Source organism: Stenella coeruleoalba, assembly GCF_951394435.1.
Source record: "Stenella coeruleoalba genome assembly, chromosome: 1".
NCBI classification, from domain to species: domain Eukaryota; kingdom Metazoa; phylum Chordata; class Mammalia; order Artiodactyla; family Delphinidae; genus Stenella; species Stenella coeruleoalba.
The window spans coordinates 124,682,212-124,704,086 of NC_137169.1; the positions used below are offsets into that span (position 1 = coordinate 124,682,212).

At 61.6% G+C, this 21,875-nt stretch overlaps 2 protein-coding genes across 2 annotated transcripts in view; one reads left to right on the forward strand and one right to left on the reverse strand.

Annotated features, from left to right (window-relative positions):
- The window catches only part of LMOD1 (leiomodin 1), a 33,566-nt gene extending 18,935 nt beyond the window's left edge, over positions 1 to 14,631 (forward strand). Inside the window, exons 2-3 of the mRNA XM_079926946.1 lie at positions 10,358 to 11,821; positions 12,421 to 14,631. Of these exons, the coding sequence (XP_079783072.1) occupies positions 10,358 to 11,821; positions 12,421 to 12,447 (1,491 nt within the window). The 3' untranslated portion in view covers positions 12,448 to 14,631. The remainder of the gene's footprint in view (positions 1 to 10,357; positions 11,822 to 12,420) is intronic.
- Positions 14,632 to 17,041: 2,410 nt separating this feature from the next.
- On the reverse strand, positions 17,042 to 19,851 carry SHISA4 (shisa family member 4). The gene is made up of 5 exons (XM_079930869.1): positions 19,693 to 19,851; positions 19,256 to 19,427; positions 18,402 to 18,535; positions 17,546 to 17,713; positions 17,042 to 17,372 (listed from the first exon to the last, which is right to left on the reverse strand). Exons 1-5 carry the CDS (start codon positions 19,763 to 19,765, stop codon positions 17,326 to 17,328), a joined length of 594 nt encoding a protein of 197 aa, XP_079786995.1. The 5' UTR covers positions 19,766 to 19,851; the 3' UTR covers positions 17,042 to 17,325.
- Positions 19,852 to 21,875: the final 2,024 nt, after the last annotated feature.

Here is a 21,875-nt window from a genome sequence, read left to right on the forward strand (position 1 = left end):
AGGTGAGGGAGCAGGGAGGTGGGGCTGCCATCCCAGGTCCGCTCCGGGGACGTGGCGCCTGCTGCTGCCTCCTCCCTCCTCTTTCCCTATTCGGCCCCACACTGGCTCCAGATTCCTCAGGACCCAGAGCAGAACTGAAGTGTGAGGCCCCTCGTCCAGGAATTAAGCCTTTCAAGATGGTGACTCGAAGCCTGGAGCCGAGCTCGGGGCCTGGGGCAGAGCAGAGTCCAGGCCTCCGTCCAGAACAGGCGGGAGGAGCTGTGGGAGAGCCAGGCCCCCTCTCACAGCTGGGCAAGAGGACGGCGTGTCCCTCCTGCCACCCCGGGACCTCAGTGGGACCCAGGGACGTTACAATTACCTTTCAAAATACTATGTAAAATTGAGTTGCCACAGAAAGGTGGAATATGAACCCTAGATAACTGGGACAAAGCAATGTCAAAATTGAAGGAAACGATCGCTTATAATAATTATAAGCACTACAATTGAGACAAGCTACTTAAAAATTATTAAACTGCTCAGCTCACTCCCTGGGTCCCACTGAGGTCCCAGGGGTGGCAGGAGGGACAGGAGGCAAACGCTCACATCTAAGCGGCCCTTTACAGCCTTCTCCAGACTCACTGGCTTGCGTCTGCCTGGGACGAATTGCAGGCACTCAGGGCAGCCGAGCCCGGCGGACAGCAGAGGGCCAAAGCGACTTGTTTGTTTCTGCCGTGTGCTTTCCCAGTTTCTCCAAAAATGGGGTTTGCTACAAGCTTCCTACCCTGAGTCACCAGACCCAGCGGCCAGAGACAGGTCCCTGAGGCCCACAGAGACACTGCCGCTGAGCCTTCGGGGCAGAGGAGATCCACCAGACACCCTTCCTTCTGCCCTGGAGGTGTTTCCTTCCAGCCTCACACCGCCCGCGGGGGTCTGGCCAGGGCAGGCCCAGTGCAGCCGCGACCCACCCCTGACCTGGCGCCCCCTTCCCCGCAGGGAAATGCCGGTGACCGCAGACAGACCCCTCCCTTCTTTGGGTGGCTTTTGGAGCTCGTAGGAGGGGGCAAGGGCCCCAGAGTCTCCCCTGTCCCCGCCGGCAGGTGTCCTTCCCCTGGTCAGCACTTCACGTCTCTTTCACACGAAGTCTTTGCCCTCGAGGACCTCAGGCTGCCAAGGGGCAGAGTTTGGTGAGGTGTTCGGTGCAGGGGCTGGACCACCGAGTCTCCACATCACCTGCTTCCCAGAAGACGCTGGCCTCCTTCCCTCCACGCACAGGGCAAAGCGGACACAGAGGCGGCCTGGCCTCACGCTGGACGCCAGCAGAAAGTGCCCCGTGTCCCTGGTTCACAAAGCACCCCCATCCCAGGAGGTAAAGATGAACTGTTTACACTGGGTGGGAGGCAGCGCCTGAGCCCCCCTGCCCTCTGAGCAGCCCTCATATTTATCACTGCGCTGACCTCATAGTTGCTGGAACGAGGCCGGGCAAGGGTCAGGCTCCGTGGTGGGTCCTGGCACAGCGCCGCTGGGCTGCGTGATGGGGAATCAACGCCCATCTCTGTCCCTATCCGTCCCTCCTAGCTGCTGCTGACCTGAGGGGCTTTGGTTTTTTGTTTTGTTTTTCTTTTTCCTTTTTTTTGCTATGAAACTGAAATATCTAAAGACAATTTTCTTTCCTTTTCTTTTTCTGCAACAACTTTTTTTTTTCTTATCATAAAAGTAATCCAGACATTAGATAACTCAGACATTAGTTTGGGGGAAAAGTTAGATTGCTACCTCCTAACATACTCCAAAATAAATCCCAGCTGATTTAAAGATCTAAGCTAAGATCCCTCAAAGTTCAAAATTAGGGTAAGAATTTACCAGGAAAAAGGAGGAAAAGCTTTCCAAGCAGTGAGAACATCATCGCAAAAGCCCGCAGTCTGGGTCCCTCGAAGGCGAAGGCAAAGGTGGGGCTGGTGGGAAGGAATGCAAGTTGGGGTGAGGTCTTGGGAGTCAAGGCTTACCCTGGGGGACTGGGGAGCCACCAGAAGGTTTCAGGGAAGGGAGTGAGTTGGCAGTTCTGTACTCCAGAAAGGTCCCGATGCTGCGGTGGGAAGAGTGTCCCGGCAGAGAGCAGGCCAGTGAGAAGGTCTGCAGTGACCCAGGTGAGAGGTGACAGGGCCTGGGCCAGAGGAGCACTGGTGAGGATGGAGAAGGTAGTGTGGAGGATGAATCTCTTGGGAAGGGGAGCAGGGATGAGTGAGGCAGAGGGGTCCACGCCACCCCCCACATGCTACACCACCCCTTCTCATCAGGATGGATTTGGGGACCCACCCACCAAGATGGAGCAGGTGTGGTGGCGGGGAGAGAAGTGGAGTTTTGGGGGTGCATTGGGGCTCGTAAGCTGAGATGTTCATTAGACAGTTGGTTACTAGGGTCCGAACCTCCGTAGGGGGTTCTGGCCCGGAAGTACAGCTTCAAGAGACACCAGGACATAGAACCCAACTGATGCCATCAGAGTGGACGAGGTGACCCAGGGAGAGTCAAAAGAGCAAATGAAGGAGGCTTCAAGGAAAACCTTGAAAAGACCCACGTTTAAGGGGCAGGCAGAGGAGGACGGCCTGGGGACTGAGAAGGAGCTGCCAGAGGGCCAGGAGGTGGCTCGAGGGGGGAGGGGAGGGCTGGTCCACAGTGTCACATGTTTTCCAAGCAACTAAGCAAGATAAGGAATAAAAGACCTAAATCCAATTTAGCAACAAGGTCAGTGATGATCTGGGTGAGACATTTCCATGGAATGTTGGGGGTTGAGGCGAAACTGTGTTGGATCCAGAGATGAACAGGGATTTAAAAAGAACTCTTTGGGGGAGCCTGGGGTAAAAGGATAGAGACAGAGGGCACCTGGGCGGGGCGGTGGGCTTGAGGCAGGGTCTGGTCGTCCCGGTGCTGGGAGAGGTGTGAGCACTTTTACAAGGCGATGGGAGGGGGCCAGGGAAAGGGAAGAGGTTAGGGTTCTGGGAGGCGGAGGTGCAGGGCGTGGGGCTGGGAGCCAGAGCCCCAGGCAGGGGAGCCCTGGACAGGAGGAGGGAGGATTCCCGCAGTTGGTTTCTGTTTATTCCAGGGACGTTCGTGGAGGAGGCGGTCTGCTGAGACTGGGGGTGGGGCGGGTCAGGGGCAAGGAGAGCAGGAGGGGCTGTAGACTGGCACATGCGCTCAATGAGGACGCCTGAATTTGCCGGGAGCTCCTGTGCGCTGGGCACTGTTAGAGCTCCATGCAACTTTGTTGAAGCCACTGACAGCCCGGGAAGGACTGTGGTCCCCAAGTTCACGGGAAAGCAAAGGCTGGACCCGGGCATTGTGCCGTCAGAGCTGGGGCTCAGGAGGCGGTGTGTCTAGCAGCCTTGGTGCGGAGCAGCACAGACACGCAGTGGGCGAGAGTCAGGCCGGGGCTTGCATGGTGGCTGTGACCACGGCTGAGGATTTTGTAAGGATGTGATTGACACACTCGGTACAAGGAGGGTTGGGTGGTGAAGCAGTCCAGGCAGCTGGTGTAGAGAAGCCAGAACCTGGGTTTCACTCCAGGGATGCTGTTTCTGGGTACAGACCCAAAAGGATTGAAAGCAAGGGGACTTCCCTGGCGGTCCAGTGCTTAAGGCTGTGCCTTCCCATGCAGGGGACGCAGGTTCGATCCCTGGTCGGGTAACTAAGATCCCAGATGCCGCGGGGCAGCTAAGCCCACACCCTGCAACTAATGAGCCCGCGCTCTAGAACCCGTAGGTCACAATTAGAAGTCTGTGCGCCACAACACGCGACGCAACCAAAAATCCCGCGTGCCGCAACTAAGACCCGACACAGCCAAATAAATAAATAAGTAAATGATTAATTTAAAAGAAAAAGAAAAAAAATGCACAACCTAAAAGTTGAGGACTATTTTTTAAAATAAATAAATAATGAAGTATGTGAAAAGGATTTTTTAAAAAAAGGATTGAAAGCGGGAACTCAAGACACACCCCTGCCCAGCCGTGCTTAGCAGCTGATTCACGCAGCCAAAAGGCGGAAGCAACCCAAGGGTCCATCCGAGGATGAGTGCACAGACGAGATGTGGTCTGCACATATAATGGGATGTTAGCCTTAAAAGGAAGAAATTCTGAATTCGAGCTTTTCGAGGGTCCCCGTCCGGCAGGTGACGGCTCCATTTAGCAGGACCTCGTCTCACTCTCACCCACGCACCTTCCCCAGCAACAAGAGGGTCCGCGGTGATCGGGGTGAGAACTGAGTAGTCAGTGGGGGGCTCCAGCCTTGTTCTGAAGGACCACGTTCCAGGTGGTGGCCCAGAGGGAAGCCACTGGAAAGCAGCCGGAAACTAGCCCATGGGTGCCAGTCTTGGGGGTCAGGTCTCGGCCTGAAGGTAACCGGTCTCTGGTTTGGAAAAGCAAACGCAGCCTCTGCCCAGCTGCTCCGTCCTTTGGGATAAAGCGGTAGAGGTGGAGGGTAAAGCCATAAAAGTGGAATCAAGTGGCTGTCAGGGGCCCCCGCCCCGAGCCTCCCACCTAGGTCCCCAGGGCCGCCTCCCTGTTTACCGCCTTCCTTCAAGGGCCATCCTGGGGGGCAGGCCCTGGTGCTGGCCAGCTGGTCTTGCTGCCTCTCAGCTCCCACCTCCCTCCCCAGCTCTGGGCATCCTCGAGGCTGGGAGCCTAAGCAGACTCCCCGAGGGCCTCTGGGCCCCGGCTGGGGCTTGGCCTCCTCAGGAGAGGCTGTGGGGAACGTAGAAGTGGCCCCCGCTGGCCCTGCTGGAAGGCAGAGCCTGCGCCGTCTTTCCAGGGGACGCGGGGTCACCTGCATCCTCCCCCAGCCCGGTGCAGAGCTGTCCCTCTGTGTGTGCCAGCGACCGGGCACCCAGGGGACGAACGTCAGGTGTGCTCCACGTGCCTGCCAGGAGCTCCTGGCGGCGGTGGCACCCACTCCTCGGACGGCAGGAAGGGCAGTGAGGAGCCCAGGAGATCTGAGCTTGGCCTCCAGCCTCTCACTTCCCCCGATACGCCGTCCGCAGAGCCAGGAAAACGTTAGCACTGGCCGCCGGCCCACGTGCTCCCCTTCCACACACTGTCCAACGGCGGTGGGTTTTCCGTGTTTGTTTCCAAGATACTCTGACGATGTGATAAAGGCGTGTAGGGACAGCGAAAGGCAGCCCGTGAGACACCAGGGAAGGTCATCGCGGGTGAGGCCCTCACCCCCACGTCCCCAAGCTTCCTCCTGCTAAGCCCGGAGCTCAGCTCCCTCTGCCTGCTTGGACGGATGGATGGATGGACAGTCAGGAGTAACGGGAGGGCCAGCTCAAGGCAAGCCCTCAGCACAGCGTTTCAGTGAAACCCAGGACAGTGGGCTGTGGAGAAAACGGTTCAGACCCCAGAACTGGAGGCCCAGCCTCCTCGGGGGTAGCTGTGCGGCCTTGGGTTTCAGTTTCTTCCTGTGTGAAATGGGGACGATGACAGCCCTGCAGAGCATCGCACTGGGGCTGAGCGTTCCGGGAGGGGCGGGGGCCGCGGTGCCCGCTCCAGACGCGGCCAAAGCTGGGAAATGACCGGTTTCCTCACTGGGCAGGACAGTGGGTGCCTCGCCGTCCCTGGTGTGCGGTCCCCAGGATGGCTGGAGCCTGGGTGTCAGGGGTGGCTCCTCTTAACCTCTTGACCTTGGCCCCTGGGCTCAGGGCCCACCAGGCACACACGTCCCCGGGCGTCCTGAGCAGGCAGGAGGCTTTCTTTTGGGGGTCGAGGGGCACAGCCTCCAGCACAGCTTGTTGTGTTCGCGGGTGCAGACTGGCGCTAACCCTATCCACCCATGGGGCTCCAGACTGGGAGCACGGAGGGCCCTGAGCGTGTCCTCGCCTGGCATGGCCGTCGTCCCGACAGGCACTGCCCACTTGCAGGCCTTGTGTTGGGAGCTGCAGAGCTGGGAGCAGCGTCCTGGGCCTCAGAGAGTGCGAGAAGCCACGGTGCTGCCCTCACAGTGAGGGGCCCAGACCCCAGCCCAGCAATGGGAATTCCACTCCCAGCCCCCGTTCTCAGGGGACTAACCAGACACCAGTTATGGGCAGGAGCTTAGTGTCTGTATGAGCCCTGAACACCCCAAAAAGTATGTTTCCGGGAATGTTAACCAAGGGGTGTCAAAGTCCTATGCCCCCTCCTTCCGTGCCCCCTCCCCCTCCCCCAGCTCCAAGCCGCCCTCTGGGTCTCAGTTTCCTGCAAGCTGCCTGCAAAGCCAATGAACGCCCATGCAACTATAGGCAGAATTTTCCCGACAGCCCTGGAGGGAACCGGTAGCCTTCTAGGGGATGATCAGTTGTTACAGACCTGCAGCTCAGTCCAGTGAGCTGGCCTAAGCCTCAGTAGAGGCTCCTGCCCGCGAACCACCAAGGGAAACGGGCACCGCCGTCCCTCCCAGGACTGCCAGCCCCAGGAATACCGCTTCCCCCCAAAGGCAATGGACTCTGCTGAAACTTCTTGTTGGGAGAATCTAGACTCTTTCTTCTTGGTGGAAAACAGTGAGAGAGCTGGGCCTCCGTGCAGCAGGAGGCTGGAGGGAGTGAGCTCTCCGGGCCCCCGTGAACCCTGGCCCTGCCCCTGTGCTGCCCTCACGCCCGCCAGCCCTGTAAGGGAGCTGCCCTCCCAGGGGAACTTCGGGCGCCCCCAGCCCATGGCCGTCTCCTCCCTGCCCTCCCTTGTAGACAGACGGCCCTGACAGCTGCTGTGCCTGACATCAGAGGTCACCAGGTGCCTGGAGAGAGTGGGGGCCAGGGCCCCAGCCCTCGGCCAGCCGGCTTCAGGGGAGAAGCAGGGGGGTGCGAGCTGGGCTGTGAGACACGGAGGGGCTGGTGGGGAGTGCAGGTGCAGGACAGGAAGGAGAGGTGTTTGCGGGGGGCGCTCTGAGCACGGGAGCAGGACACGCCCCCTGATGCTTTCCCGGGAAATGGAACCTTGACCAGGGAGGAAAAAGAAGCAGCCCCAGCCAGGGGACATGCTGTCTTCTAAGGGGCTCCGCTCCACACCCTTGAGGCTGTCAGCGCCCCCAGAACTGCAGTGAAGTCTGGGGAGAGAGTTCTGGCAGCGCGTTCCTGCCCGCAGCCCGGATGCACCGGACACAGACCTTCAGGGGCTTCGCCACGCAGCCCTGGGGACACAGAACCATCTGGATGGGCATCACCCTGCTCTTGCCCTGGGGAAGGAGCAAATGCACCTAAACTCCAGGCGGTGGCCACACCCCTGCCCCTTGGCTCCGCCCCTCGGCCCCGCCCCCTCCCAGGCTAGCGGGTCTGCTCTGCACTCCCTCCCCTTCTGAGGCGTTTCCCAGGCTCCACCTGCCCTCTGGGGGCCTGCGACCTCTCCTTGCAGATGCCTTGGGCCAGGATTACTCTTCCTCAGATGATGGGTCACAGGAAGGACAGAGAGGACCTGGTGGCAGTCAGCGTGAGCTCGCAGGGCACCGCTGGGCCGGGGGCTCAGTGCAGCACACCAGGCGGGGAGGGGGTCCTCATTTTCAGGGACTTCCTGACAGGCACGCACTTCCTTTCCTCTCCTGCTTCGGCACTGGAAGTGGGAAATGCTCTCCCCTGTCCAATCAGACGAGACTTCCCCGGGAAGTGGTGCAAGGCCCAAGGTGGGGAAAGACACTGCATCCTGCCGTCCACACCCGCCAAAGACGCGTCACCTGGGTCCTGACCACGTGAAGGTACAGAGCAAAGTCATGAGGCCAAAAGGGCTGGAGGAGCTGGGGGCCAGGAGCTGCTTCCTCCCCTGACCCTGACCCTGACCCTGGACTCACGGCAGGTCCCTGCCACTGTCACAGGTCCTTAGAGATTTTCCGAGGTCACCCTTTCCACTCCCCTGCGTCCACGAGGAAGTCCCTAACCACGCCTGTGGCCGCCCCTGACCCGAAAGCTTTTCCCAAAGGAAGAGGGTAACTCTGCTTAGTGTCATCCAGAGGCCTCAGACCTTTGCTCCATGGAGGTCCCTAGTTCAACTCGACCTAAACCCTCTTCGTCGAGGGGCCTAGAGACAGCAACACAGAGTCACCCCCAGAGGTCACCAGGATGCAGCCCCAGTTCCAGCAGCAGAAGTTGGCCTGGCGGCCGCATCACACAAACAAGGAGGCAGCGTGCTCTGTGCCGAGAAGCTCGGCTCCGCGGAAGCCCGGCCCTGGGACGACGCTGGGCTGCTTCTCCTTTTAAGGCAACGTCTGAGCTCTCGGCCCCAGCCCCACTCATTCCTGGCTATTTGGAGGCAACGATGATTACTCAGCGCCACCCCGCACCCCCCCACCCCCGGCCTGTTTTTCATTAGGTTCTTTTTAAAGGGATGGCGCCCCCCCTGTAGAGCAGACACGTGGCCCATCCCAGCCCGCTAGGAGCCGGTGCGGGGAGCGCGTGAGGTCGGGGGAGAATCCCGGTGAAGACAGCGCGGGGGCAGAGAGAGGGCTAGGATGTTGGAAAACAGTCCTGAGAGGCTGGGTGCGGGCCGTGCAGGTTCTGCGGGCAGCAGGGGGTGGTGCCTTTGCCCATCCCCCCCCCGCCCCACGGGGGCGCCAGTGAGACAGGTCTGAAGTCGGGTTCTCGCGAACGCTGGCTGAAGCTGGCTAAGCTATCATCCTTCTGGAGCCCCAGTTTCCCTCCAAGCCAGGCCTGCGAGCGGCATGGGAGCTCTGCAGAGGGCAGCGGGACCGTGTGCCGTGGGCACGGCCGGGCGCCTGACCTCCGTCTGGGGGATGGGCCACGGCCCCAGCTCCCCCGCAGCTCCTCGAGGGGACGGCATCTGTGATGGAACCACTCTGAACCCGGGGGGAGGGGGGCTCCCTGGCCAGACGGTGGGTGGGTTCTTACAAACGTCCTAAAAGGGCTGAGCCACCGGGCCCCTCACTGGCCTCGTATCTGCAAGTTCCTCTCTCCCTTTCGAATCAAGGCACGGTCGCCACCCCTCCTGGCCCAGCCCTGGAAGGTGCTCTGAAGGGTCACCCCGGTTCTGGGAGCTGGAGTGAGTGGGAGAGGGCTCTGTGCCCCACGAGCCCCGAGCTGGGCCTGCGAGGCAGGAGGGGGAAGTGGTGCCTTGCAAGGCCCTGGCTCAGCAGGCCCCGTGCCCCGCGGCTGCCTGATGGCATTCTGGCAGCGGAGCTAAATGAGCCCTGGGGCTGGTCCCCGAGGGCGTGTTTGTGGTCCAGGTGCACGCTGTTTCCATAGGGCCAACCGGCACCCCACTCCCTCCGGGACGCATGTGAGGAAGGGCCACGTGGGCCGAGTGGGCTTCTGTCCCCACAGCCACCTGGCTCCTGAGAGACAGAACACCTCCCACCGCTCGGGCCACAGCCTCCTCCTTTTAAGAGCCTTCAGAAGGACATCGGGGCGTCCCTGGGGGCCCGGCTGCCCTGGGGTCTGTCACAGTTGGACAGGGTTCAATTTAATATCTCAGGCGATTCAGCTGCTCCCGTGGCTCTCAGAATAAGGTGCGGGATTCACGCTCCAGCCTCTAGCTCCACGCAGCATCCTCGCCACGGCCCCCGCCGCTGCAGCGTCGGTCCCGCTCTCCCGAGGTCAGCTGACCTGGCGGGTCCCGGGCTCCTCACAGAGAGGGCTGGGCCTTAGCAAAGTGCTTACTAAAAAATAAGGGAAGTAATGTGGACTTTTCAAAAAGCCACATATATTTGATGCAAAGGTATGTCCTTTATTCTGTTCCGTCTACCTTCCTTCGTTATTGTTGACTCCTTCTTATTTCAACGAGATGAGGATGGTGGGCAGAATTTACAAATACTCCTAACTGATGACATAAAACATAAGCAGTCCTTTGTGGGTCCCTCCAACCTTTGTTTTCCTCTGAAAAGGTCTCGGCTATAAAAACCCCAGGATCTGAGAATCACTGACCTACTGCTGGGAGCCAGGGCAAGGCCCTGAGGCTCCCGCCCGGAGCACAGGAGGCAAGGGGAGCCCAGCAGCCCGGAGATCAAGACAACTAATGTTGTAACGAATACTGTAAAAAATCAAATTTAACACGAAGAACGCAATACGGACAAAAATCTAAAATTTTAAACAAAGACACGACCAGTTCTAGGGAATGTTCCAGCGAGGCTCAGCAGGGTCCACCTTCCCAGTCACCCACGACAGAGGGGGGCGCTTCAGGGTCTGAGAGCCTCTGGGGAGGAGGCCGTCCAGGAATTCCCTTTGGGGCCTCACGACCCTGACGTTCTGTGAGTCCGATGTCAGCTCGGTCTCTGCGCGTGACCCCAGGGCCCCGCACGGCGGCCTCAACGGAGGCTGTCCGGGGGCTCCAGGCGGCTCCATACGTGACCCCACGCTGTCCCCAGGCTCATTCCTCTGCCTCCGTAGCCAGCTCTTCATGTTTATTTTTCTTTCCTGAATTCTTAGGAGGACAAGCAAGTGGAGACCAAGACAGATGCCAAGAAGGGAGAGGAAAGGGGCAGAGATGCCAGCAAAAAGCCCCTGGGCCCCAGACGGGACTCAGACCTGGGGAAGGAGCCAAAGAGGGGCGGTTTGAAGAAAAGCTTCTCAAGAGACAAGGACGAAGCTGAAAGCAAAGGCTCAGAGAGGCCCAAGGAGGAGAAGCTCATCAGGGGCCTCGAGAAGGGCCGGGTCAGGGCTGCGGTAGACAAGAAGGAGGCCGGGAAGGAGGGGCGGGCGCAGGAGGGGACGGCAGCCCCCAGGAAGGACGAGGAGAAGCAGGGCAGTGCGAGCAGAGACAAGGGGAAGAAGGGAGAGGGGAAGAAGGTAGAGGAGAAGAAGGAAGCAAGCCAGAGAGAGGGGACCGAGAAGGTGAAGGGGCAGAGGAAGGACACGGATGCCCGGAAGGAGGGCCAGGAGGTGGAGAGAGGGAGCAGGGACAGGGGTGCCAGGCCGGAGGACGAGAAGGCCAGAAAAGAGGAGCCCCGCCGCGCAGAGGCCCCCTGCGAAGAGACCAAGAGCCCGGCGCCAGAGAGATCAGCCCCTGGAGACCCCACCGAGCCCGCCGACGGGCCCGCCCAGGCTGAGGAGGAGGCGGCCCCCAGCGTCTTTGATGAGCCCCTGGAGCGGGTGAAGAGCAACGACCCGGAGGTCACCGAGCTCAACGTGAACAACTCGGACTGCATCACCACTGAGATCCTGGTGCGCTTCGCCGAGGCGCTGGAGTTCAACACGGCCGTCAAGGTCTTCGCCTTGGCCAACACGCGGGCGGACGACCACGTGGCGTTCGCCATCGCCATCATGCTGAAGGCCAACAAGACCATCACCAGCCTGAACCTGGACTCCAACCGCATCACCGGCAAGGGCATCCTGGCCATCTTCCGGGCCCTCCTGCAGAACAGCTCGCTGACCGAGCTCCGCTTCCACAATCAGCGCCACATCTGCGGCGGCAAGACCGAGATGGAGATGGCCAAGCTGCTCAAGGAGAACACCACGCTGCTCAAGCTGGGCTACCACTTCGAGCTGGCCGGGCCCCGCATGACCGTCACCAGCCTGCTCAGCCGCAACATGGACCGGCAGCGGCAGAAGCGGCTGCAGGAGCGCCGGCAGGAGCGGGAGGCCCGCGGGGCCGAGGCGCTGCTGGAGGTGCCCCGCGCCGGGGCCCCCGCCCGGGGCTCCCCCAGACCCTCCCCGCAGTCGTCCCCCAGGGCCGCTCCCAGGACCTCCCCGGGGAAAGGGGGCGCCCCTGCCGCGCCCCCGCCCCCGCCGCCGCCCCTGGCCCCGCCGCTCCTCATGGAGAACCTGAAGAACTCGCTCTCGCCGGCCACCCAGCGGAAGATGGGCGACAAGGTCCTCCCAGCCCAGGAGAAGAACTCCCGGGACCAGCTGCTGGCCGCCATCCGCTCTAGCAACCTGAAGCAGCTCAAGAAGGTGAGTGGGTGCGCTCAGCCGCAGCGCCGCGCAGCGCGGGGCCGGGAGGGGGCTGGCTCATCCCACCGCCCTCTGCCCCAGGCTGGCCGCCTCGCCTTGCCCGCGAGGGAGTCTGGCCTTCCTCTCGGGGGGGCCCCCTTTAGCCCCTCACCCAGCAGTGAAACCCGTTTCTCCCAGAAATGGAGAAGAAGCTTCAGACCCTTCCTCCCTCCCCCCATTCCCCAAACCCAAATGGTCTTTGTTTTCCTAATTCCCTCTCAGGACCAGCCAAGTCCTACAGGTCAGTTTATCCCAAAGGTCTTTGGGAAGCACTCCGTCCCTGGAGACCCTGCTTCTCAAGGCTCGGCCTCCCTGGGTGGTAGCGTCTCGGTCCTCTGCCCGGCTGACCCCACCCCTACACGGTCACTCCTGAGACACTGCACAACCTCGACTGTAACTCCAGGGTCATTCGATGACATCCGGTTTTCACAGAAAAGGGGAAGGGCTCCCTCTGTCCACACTTTATCTCTTTGTGAGCCCAGCAGGAAAGGAAGTGAGAGGGATTCCAGAGGCCCCCGCTGGGTTCCCTCCTCTAAACCGACTCTGCTCTGCCCGGACAGGTGGAGGTGCCCAAGCTGCTGCAGTAGGACCGGGCTGCAGGCGCCATCCGCGACGCCACGCCTGCCCAGGCCCCGCTTCCCAGGGCCGCACAGACCCCGCCCGCCACGCCGGCTGACCTGCCCTGGACGTCCCTGCCCTGCCGTGGGAGAGCTGGAGGCCTGGGCCAGCTCCGGGAAGGATGCCTTCTCTCCTTGCTTTCCTTTTCTTGTCTCTGAGGCTCTCCACAAATGTCTCATACCTGGAGCTGAGGTTTCTGGACAAGAAGAGTCCTTTCAGCACGTGACCGAGAAGACAGCACGCCTGGGGCCCATGCGGCTGGCAAGCTGCCAAAGTCCTAGGATCCAGGAATGATGTCTCCCAGGGACCACGTGACCCACCCGGCCCCACTGCCCCGCTAGGGCCAGGATTCAGGCCTCTGAGGAGCCCTTGGGGCAAGGCCGCTGGGCTGCTGGCTCTCTGTGTGGGGCAAGCCTGGAAGACTGGAGGGCCAAGGGCCCAGAGAAGAGAGAGGAGGGGCTGAGGACACCCCCAAGCCCCTCCCAGTAATCAGAGGACATGGCAGGGGCCGCGAGCCTGGGGGGAGTGGGCTCCAGACATGAGGAGAGGACAGACAGCAGCTGGACCTGAAGGTTTGATGCCAAAGCAGACATTTCCTCACTCCCACCTGCTGCTGTATAAATAGCTGTGTATCTGTTTTTCCATAAGATTTTGATAATATATACGAGCCTTTAGCTGTGCTTGGCTGTGCTCACCTCTGTGCTGTCCCGAGGGTCCCGATACTCACCTGGGCTCCCTGGAGGGCTCCAGAAACTCAGGTTCCCTGCCATGCCTCCCCAGGTTGCCACACACAAGCTCCCATCCGCAGAAAGCAGAGCATGAGGGAAAGACTCAGACGGGGGGGGGGGGGGGCTCCCGCTGACCCGCTGTCCAGGCCCTGGGGTCACTGGGCAGAGCCGCCGTCGGGGTGGCAGGCAGAGGGCAGCGCAGGGCGCTGGGATGACTATGTTAGGCGCGTTCTGGATGCTCCTTCGCGACTCTTCCTAACCGCGGGCTCCAGCCATCTCCTCCCAGCAGCCCCAGGCCACTGGGGAGCAGTGCCCGCACCGTGGGTGCCCCCACGCCCTCCATCCCCGATATAGCAAAGGCATCTCTCTGGTTTGATCGGCTAAAGGAGCTGCACCCCTGTCGCTGTGGAACTGCCACCTGGGTGTGGGTCAGATGTAGGCTTTCTTGCAGCTTGCCGTCTGCAGGGCGGAGGTGGGGCGTCCCTGCGCCGAAGCGGGACCCCTGAGCTAGGTCTGGCCAGAAACAGAGCGCAGCCTGGTCCCGGGAGCAGAGAGCTCAGATCCCAGGGCGCACCCTGCCCCCTCCCCCCACCCACGCGCCTGTCCCCCAGAAACCCAACCAAGGCCGGGCCGGAGGGGGACACACTGCCGCCCCCAAGCTAAGCGCAGCAAGTCTGCGGGCCGAGGCTGCGGCTCTGTGAGCCGGACCAACGTCACCTCCGCGTCGCAGACAAAGCCTGGCCCAGAGAGTGTGACACGGGCCGCGACCACTCAGCTCATCAGGATCCCGAGCTCCGCCCCGAGCTGCTCCTGGTGACGCCCCCTCCCGGCACCGACAAGGGCAGGTGAAGGGGCTCAGGTGGCCTAAGCGACCCCGCCCGCCAGGGTCCAGATCTTAGAGCTCCAGCTGGACCCGTCGCTTTAGGGCGTGACACACTTAACTCAAGATTAGCCGACAGAAAATCAGCTTCTGCTGTTCCTGGGCCGCCAGGGGCACCGCCCTCCCCCTCCCCCCTCTCCGCTCCGCTGTGGCCTCCGCAGGCCGATGACGTCATCCCCTCCGAGCCTGGGGTGGGGGCGCAGCGCCACCTGGCGGACAGCGCGGCCCCGGGCCTTCTGCCGCGCAGCGTTCCGAGCCCGGAGGGTGGACAGCTGGACCTGGCGAGGCCCAACTGCTGGGAGGCCTGGGGTCGGGGTGGGGGGGGGGCGATCGGGAGAGTCCTCGGGGTGCAGGTGCTCTGGGATCAGCTGAATTGAGGGGAGGGGTTGCAAGGCGGGGCAAACGACCTGACAGCTGATGGATCCGGATTCAAACCCAGGTTTCCTGCCAACTTGAGCTAGGAGGCTCCCCCAGGGCCCTCCGGCCGCCGCACTCTCTCCCCCACCCCGTCCAGGGGTCCATCTGAAACTCTGGCCCCAGGCCCTGCCCGCAGGAAAAGTGCCCCCCGCCCCCATCCCCTCCCCGGCCCCTCGCCGGGCCTGGGGGCTGTGTGTACAAGCTGGGGCCCAGGCCCTGGAGGCACCGGGCCTGCAGGGCTATTCGGCCCACTTCCTGTCGTAGGCGGCCCAGGCCGGGCGTCAGGACCAAGGCCACTCAGGTGGCTTCTGTAAGGAGCATAAGATCCGAACGCGGGTCACCCACCAAGATCACCCAGCCTGGCTAGGCGTGTGCCAGCTGCCTGCTGGGGAGGGTGGGGGAGGGGGACAGGCTGCTGGCCTGGGGAGGGTCCCCCTCAGCAGCCTTGCCCGTGCTCTACCTGCCCTACCTGGCCACACACCTTTCCCCCACCCCTCGGCCCCCTTCTGCAGCCCTCACCCCCTCCTTTATCCCACCCGCCCTCCAGCTTTCCCCTTGCCCCACCAGCGCTCCCCTTTCCTGCTGACCTCTGGCTCCTGGCCTGACTGTATTCCAAGTACCTGGGCCCTAGCCCTCTCCCTGTCTGCCTGCGCTGGGCTTTGCCCAGCATCACAGCATTCCCCGCTGCGCCCACAGCGCAGGCCGGCGGGCTTCGTGTAAGATGCCACCCTTCCCCATCTCGGCTTCCCAGACCTCCCCTCAGGGTCCCCGCCGGTCCCTCCCAGGCTAGCAGGACCGCACTTTCGCTCGATCCCTGAGGATCACGGCTCCTCCCACCCCCACCCCCCACGTTGTAGGGTGTCTGCCGGTTTTCCGGGGTGCTGCTGCAGGGGCAGCCGTGCCCCGTCCCCGGGTGAGGAGCTGGGCCACAGAGGACGTGGCACTTTTGGAGACAGTGTGCTGTCTTGTTTTAAAAACTAGAGAACGTGAGGGGGCCCTCCTCTCTGCTCCCCACTTGTGGAAGCTGCACTCTGGTCACGGTCGCCCCTTCTCTGAGAATTCTCTGTAGAGTTAATTGACTGGAAGTGTTGGGGGCAGCGTCCCAGGAGGCAGCTCTGACTGGGATAAACTTGACTCCCCTCCCAGACTACAGAGCAATTTTTAATTGGCCCCAGGCTGTTGACATAAGGATAATTAGTTCTGACCAGCACGGCCTTGCTTCATTTGCACTTCATTTCTTAGGGAAACTCAGAAATCTTATCCTGCAAACCTCCTCCACCTCCCAGCTTCAGGAGAGGAGGACGGTCCAAACCTTGGAGTGACCTGGTGACTGCCTCTCCCAGCGTATGGTGGCAGAACCTGCGACCGGAAGCCAGGACACTCGCGGCCCCTCCCGCCTCTCTGCCCCATCCTCAAGGAAAAGGTGGACTTGCAGTTGTGGTCCCAGCTCTGGCCCCAGCAGCCCTAGCTTCCCCTCCATCTGGGTCAGGTCCAGGGACAGAGGTCTGACCCTGGCCCCAAAGCGGCTGGCCCAGGAGCTCCCCGCCTGGGCTGTGTGACGAGAGCCTCCAGTGGGCCCCGGGCATGGTTAGCACAATGGCCATCCAGACGAGGCTGCCGGGGCCCAGAGGCCTGAGGAAACCGAAGGGCAAGCAGGTTGCAGTGGGGCTGGAGGACCGCGGAGGGAGGGGAGGGGGCTGAGCCGAGGGGCTTGGTAAGGGGGAGATGGCGGATTGGGTGGCTTCCCAAGCTGAGTTGGCACTTTTCCCACTTGAATTAAAAACTGGCCTACGTCTTCAAGAGGGGAGGTCAGGGGAGGCGGGGGAGGGGACCTGCCTGGCCCAGTAGAGACACAGAATTGGGCCTGGGGGCCTTGTGCCTTGGGCTCCCCTGGTGCTCCAAGGCAGCTGACGGCACCTGCCCGGGCTGCCTCCTCCTGCCCGGGCTGCCTCCTCTGATGGAGAAGGGCAGACCTGACCAAGCTTCCTGTACGCGGTTCACCCTCAGGACAGCCCCGAGGCAGCATCTGCATTCTACAGATAAGGAAGCTGAGACCTGGCAACCTCGGTACACACAGACACACCCAGGTTCGACGGGGGCAGGGCCCGAGTGTGAGTCCAAGTGTACCAAATGGGGGCAGGGGCCCTTGTGCGGCGGTGGTGCCTCACTCGCCGGCCCCTCGTGGGGAATCTGTAACCAACCAACGAGCACCCTCTTCCCCGCAGTGGCAAGATTCGCCTCCCCGGCTCTGGGAACCAGCCCGAGGAGCCCTCAGCCTGGGGGCTTCTGCCTGTGCTCCAGCCCTGGCACCCGCCCTCCCCTGCTTCGGGGCTGTGGGGCTGCCGGCAGAGCCAGGAAGTTGTGCGTGGCCCAATGACACAACCCACATGACATGTCATTACAGCTTTAATCCAGCAGCCGGGGCACGGCCCGTGGGGGCGCCAGCAGGAGGGCTTCTGCCCACGGCCGGTGGAGCCCCCCTCAGCCCACGGCGGGCAAACAGGAGCGGCCCAGCCTTCCCGGCTGGCGTCCTGGGAGGAGAAGGGACTAAAAGAAAGCAGGGGCTGTGACCCAGGCTTTCCTGTCCTTCCCCCGCCCCGGATAAAAATAGTCCACGCATCCCAGGCCCTCCCCACCCACCCCTCATTCACGGCCAAGTTCCAGCTCAGCTCCTGTTGCTCTCCCTGGGGCTCTGCTCCCAGAAGGTCTCAGGGCGTGGCTTGGTCTGGGGCCTGGCAAGCAGAGGACCCTGCCCACCCCCGGGCCGCATGAAGGTTCAGGAGGGGGCATCCCTGAGGGACGGCAGAGACGCAGCTGGTTGCTCAGGCTCCCGGGTAGGAGGGCTGGGGTGGCATATATGGGGGAGGAGCTGCAAGCCAAGGAGACAGGGTGAGGGTCACGGCGGCACGGGAGGGCGCAAGGGAGCCCCTGACCGCAGGGCCACACAGGACCCACGGGGCCGAGGCAGCCTGCAGGTCTGGGAGAAGGACTCGGGTTGTGAGGGGGCGGGGGCGGGCAGGTGGGAGCAAAGGGCTCACTTACCTGCAGGGTTGTAGACAGGGGGCCCCGCCGGGTAGAGTGGATACTGGGGTGCAGGACCACTAGGTGGGTACATGAAGCCAGGCTGTGGGGCTGCAGGGCCAGCTTTGGGGTCCTGGGGGTACGGGTACACCGGCTGCACTGGGATGCCTGTCATTGGGATCTCCTGGCCTAGTTGGGGGCCAAGGACCAGTATTCAGAGCCCTGCCTCCATGGGAAGCCACCTCCTCCGGCCCGGGAGGCCCTGCCGCCTCTGCTCCCAGACCCTGCTCGGCCGAGTCCAGCAGGGAGCCTGCGGGTGGTCCCCGCTGGTCAGTCTGGGTTCAGCAGTTTGCTCCCTCAGGGGGTTTCAGAGACCTCCTGGGCCAGAGAGCACGGCCTGGGGAACGTCTTACCTGGGCAAGGAGATGGCCGCTGTGGGGCTGGACTCTTGCAGCCTAACAGAGCTGCCCCCAACGGGGGTCCCCCCACACTGATTCCCCCCCCCCGAGGCGGGAGTCACCGTTCCCACGCCCACCAGTCACACGCCAAGTCAGGCACACGTCCTCGAGCACGCACGGAGCGCACCGATGATGTTCACGCTCCAGGCCCCACCCCAAGTGCTTCCTACGAGCCAAGAGCACGCACAAACCCAGGGCACACACGCGCATGCCGGCAAGCGGTGCAGGCGCATTCGTGCATACCAGTCCAGCGTTCACACAGGCCCCTGAACGCTCCTGTTTCCGGGGTTACATGCTGGCAAGTGTGTGTCTGGAAGCACACGCTGCTGCACAACCTCACCCCCTTGACCTCTGGTGCCCACCGTGGGTCTCAGCCTGGCCCGGCTCAGGCTCCCCTGGCCCGTCCCACATGGACGCACCTTCAAATGGGCTCTGCAGCTGCTGGCGCCGGCGGTACAGGTAGCAGCAGGAACAGAGGAAGCAGCAGATGGTGGTGGCAACCACGGCCACGAAGAGGATCACGGCGGAGGCGATGCCCGCTATGGTCTTGGGACTTAGACAAAGAACAGGTCCCCTCACCTTCCAACCTCAAGGGCGGGATCCTCACCACGCCGACAGTAACACTGGGCTCGGACTCCTGGCCAGCAGGGGGCCACCACAAACCGAGATGTGGGTCTCCTGGTGGGGCTGTGCCCGACTGGTGTGGGTAGATCTTAGGGGACCACACTTCCCGGAAGGCCAGGCAGCCTGCCGGTCAGAGAGTGGCCGGCGGAGTTGTGGAGTGTGTGCCCCGTCCATGACTTAACTGGTTAGACTCCAGCACGGGAGCCCTGAAAGTCCCCTGGGAAGTGATCCAGAGCTGTGTTCTCAGATCCCTCTTTAATCACAGTCCCCCTACACCTGTTCTATATGTCAGCGTCCCCTCCAATAAGAAGTTTGAAAACCACTCATTGTGTCCCCCCCTTTTCATGGAGAGGAAACAGTGACCCACCCGGGACGTCCTCCCCAAGATCATGCAGCTGGTGAGCAGAAGACCTGGGAATCAGACCCCGTCTCCCACCTCCCGGCCAGAGCTCCACTGCGCCCGGGTGCGCAGGCCCGGAGCGAGGGGAGGGCTCGGCCCAGCCGGCGGTGACCACATGACGGTAACTAGCCGGCCCCTCCTGGAACTCCCCAGCCCCGGCGCTACAGCCCCGCTTCGTGCCCAAGCCAGAGCCCTGGGTGTGGGCGAAGAATGTGGAGGCGGACAAGGAGGGAAGGGGCCGGAGCCCACCTGAAGGCCAGGCAGTGCTTCTGCTGCCTCTCGGTGATAAGCAAGGTCAGGTCCCGGCAGCAGTACCGATGGTAGCAGGTCCCGCAGCAGAAGGTGAAGAACTCGCAGTTGAAGCCCGGATGCCAGGAGCCATTCCGGTCCAGGTACCACAGGCAGTCCTCGCCGGCCAGCGCTGCGGGCACGGACGGGGGTACCCAGTGGCCGCCCAGCCCCACTCCCACTCCCCGGAGCTCCACCCTGGTCCCTGCGCCCAGAGGCCTCTGCCCGGAGCGGCCCCTGGGGTCGGCCCCACGCCCGGCACCCGCCGCCCTCCCCTCCCGCGGACCCCGCAACGCCGGGGCGCGGACTCCCCCAGGGTCTCCGAGGCGCGGGCTCTCCCAGGGTCTCCGGGACCGCGCGCAGAGACCTCTCCCGCGCCCCCGGCCCCCGGCCCTTACCCAGGGGCGCCCCCAGCACCAGGAGCGCGATCGCGGCGAGCGGCGCGGCCCCGCGGAGCCCGGCGGGCGGCATGGCGGGGCGCGGGGAGCGGCGCGGGGCGCGCAGGACGACGCCGGCCGCCCAGCTCCGCGGGGCCTGCGCGCCCGCCGGCTCCTCTCCGCCTACTCTGGGCGGGGCTCGGCCGGTCTGCGCTGACCCTGCCCCCGCGCCCCGCCCGTCCGGGCTCCGCCCAGGACACGCCCAGGACACGCCCCGAGCGGGCTCCTCCTTCCAAGTCCCCCCGGGACCAGTGGCTGCTGGGCGCTGCGGCCGGCCGGGCCCGCCCCCTGCCTCGGCCCAATCGGCGTCCCGGCCCCCAGAAGCCCGGATCCTGGTGCCACCTCCGAGTGCTCAGGCGCAGCGGCCAACCCTGACCTTCCCCGTGCGGGACCTCCTCTGCCCCAGTCCAGCCCGGGACATCCTGCGGCGGCGAGAGGAGAGCGAGGAGGCGGGGGTCACCCCGTCCCCACCAGAACACAGGCGCCCATTGAGAGGCAGCTCAGAGCAGCTTTGTCCCCGCCGGGCCCACAGGCCTGGACCCTGCCAGCTGCGCTGGCTCCCTGAGTGGCCCCTTCCCCCTCCGAGTGGACAGCCCTGGCATGCGCCAGCCTATGGCCTCACCAGTCCGGATGGCGGGCAGCTGGGGCCACCTGGGGACCATGCAGTCCGACACCCTTGACAGTGAAAACCCCTTTCGTCACAAAGCAGCCCCGCAGAGATACTGCAGTAGCCAGAGAGCATAGGGAGGCCCTGCCCCCCACTCCCATAGGGAGTCATCAGTCTCCTTGCAAATTTGTACTGAGTATTGCTAGCTGTGCCCCTGCTCCAGGGGCTCCCTGACCAGGAACATGCAGGGGACCAAGCTGTGGAAAAAATTCAAAGCTTCTCTTAGCTCCTCTGTGTGCATCCTTCAGGGTACTCAGACAGGCCCCTCATTTGGGGCTCCCCGGAATCCCACGAGCGAAACTAAGCTCACTGGTGGTATCAGTCCGTTTTACAGACAGAGATTTCTAGGATTCAAGGGTGTTAAAGGGTTTGTTCAAGGTAATAGAGCCAGTAAGTGGCAGAGGCATTCTAAATCCAGCTTGCTTTGCCTACTGAGTGGGAGAAGGTATTTGCAAATGATATATCTGATAAGGGTCAAAATACAAAATATACAAAGAGCTCATACAACTCAACATAAAAAAAAATAGATTAAAAAAATGGGCAGAGGACCTGAATAGACATTTTTCCAAAGAAGACATACAGATGGCCAATAGGTACATGAAAAGATGCTCAACATCATTAATCATCAGAGAAATACAATTCAAAACCACAGTGAGATGTCACCTCATACCTGTCAGAATGACTGTCATCAAAAATACAACAAATAACAAATTTGTTGGTGAGGGTGTGGAGAAAAGGGAACACTTGTACACTGTTGGTAGGAATGAAAATTGGTGCGGCCACTGTCGAAAACAGTATGGAGATTCCAAAAAGTAAAAAATAGAACTACCATACGATTCAGCAATTCCATTCCTGGGTATTTACCTGAAGAAAGTGAAAACACTAATTTGAAAAGATTTCTGCATCCTTATGTTCATTGCAGCATTATTCACAACAGCCAAGATATGGAAGCAACCTAAGTGTCCATCGACAGATGAACGGATATAGAAGATGTGGTGTACTCCTACAATGGACTACTACTCAGCCATAAAAAAAGAATGCAATTTTGCCATTTACAACAACATGGCTGGACCTGGAGGGTATTATCCTAAGTTAAATAAGTCAGAGAAAGACAAATACTGTATGATATCCCATATGTGGAATCTAAAAAAACAAAACAAATGAACAAACATAAAACAAAAACAGAGTTATAGATGCAGAGGACAAACAGGTGGTTGCCAGAGGGGAGGGGGCTTGGGGAGAGGAAAGAAATAGGTGAGGGAGATTAGGAGGCACAAACTTCAAGTTACAAAGTAGAGTCACAGGGATGAGGAATATGGTGTGAGAAATAGAGTCAATAGCTCTGTAATATCTTTGTATGGTAACAGATGTAACTAGACTTATCATGGTGATCATCTTGGAACGTATAGAGATATTGAATCAGGACTTCCCTGGTGGCGCAGTGGTTAAGAATCCACCTGCCAATGTAGGGGACGCG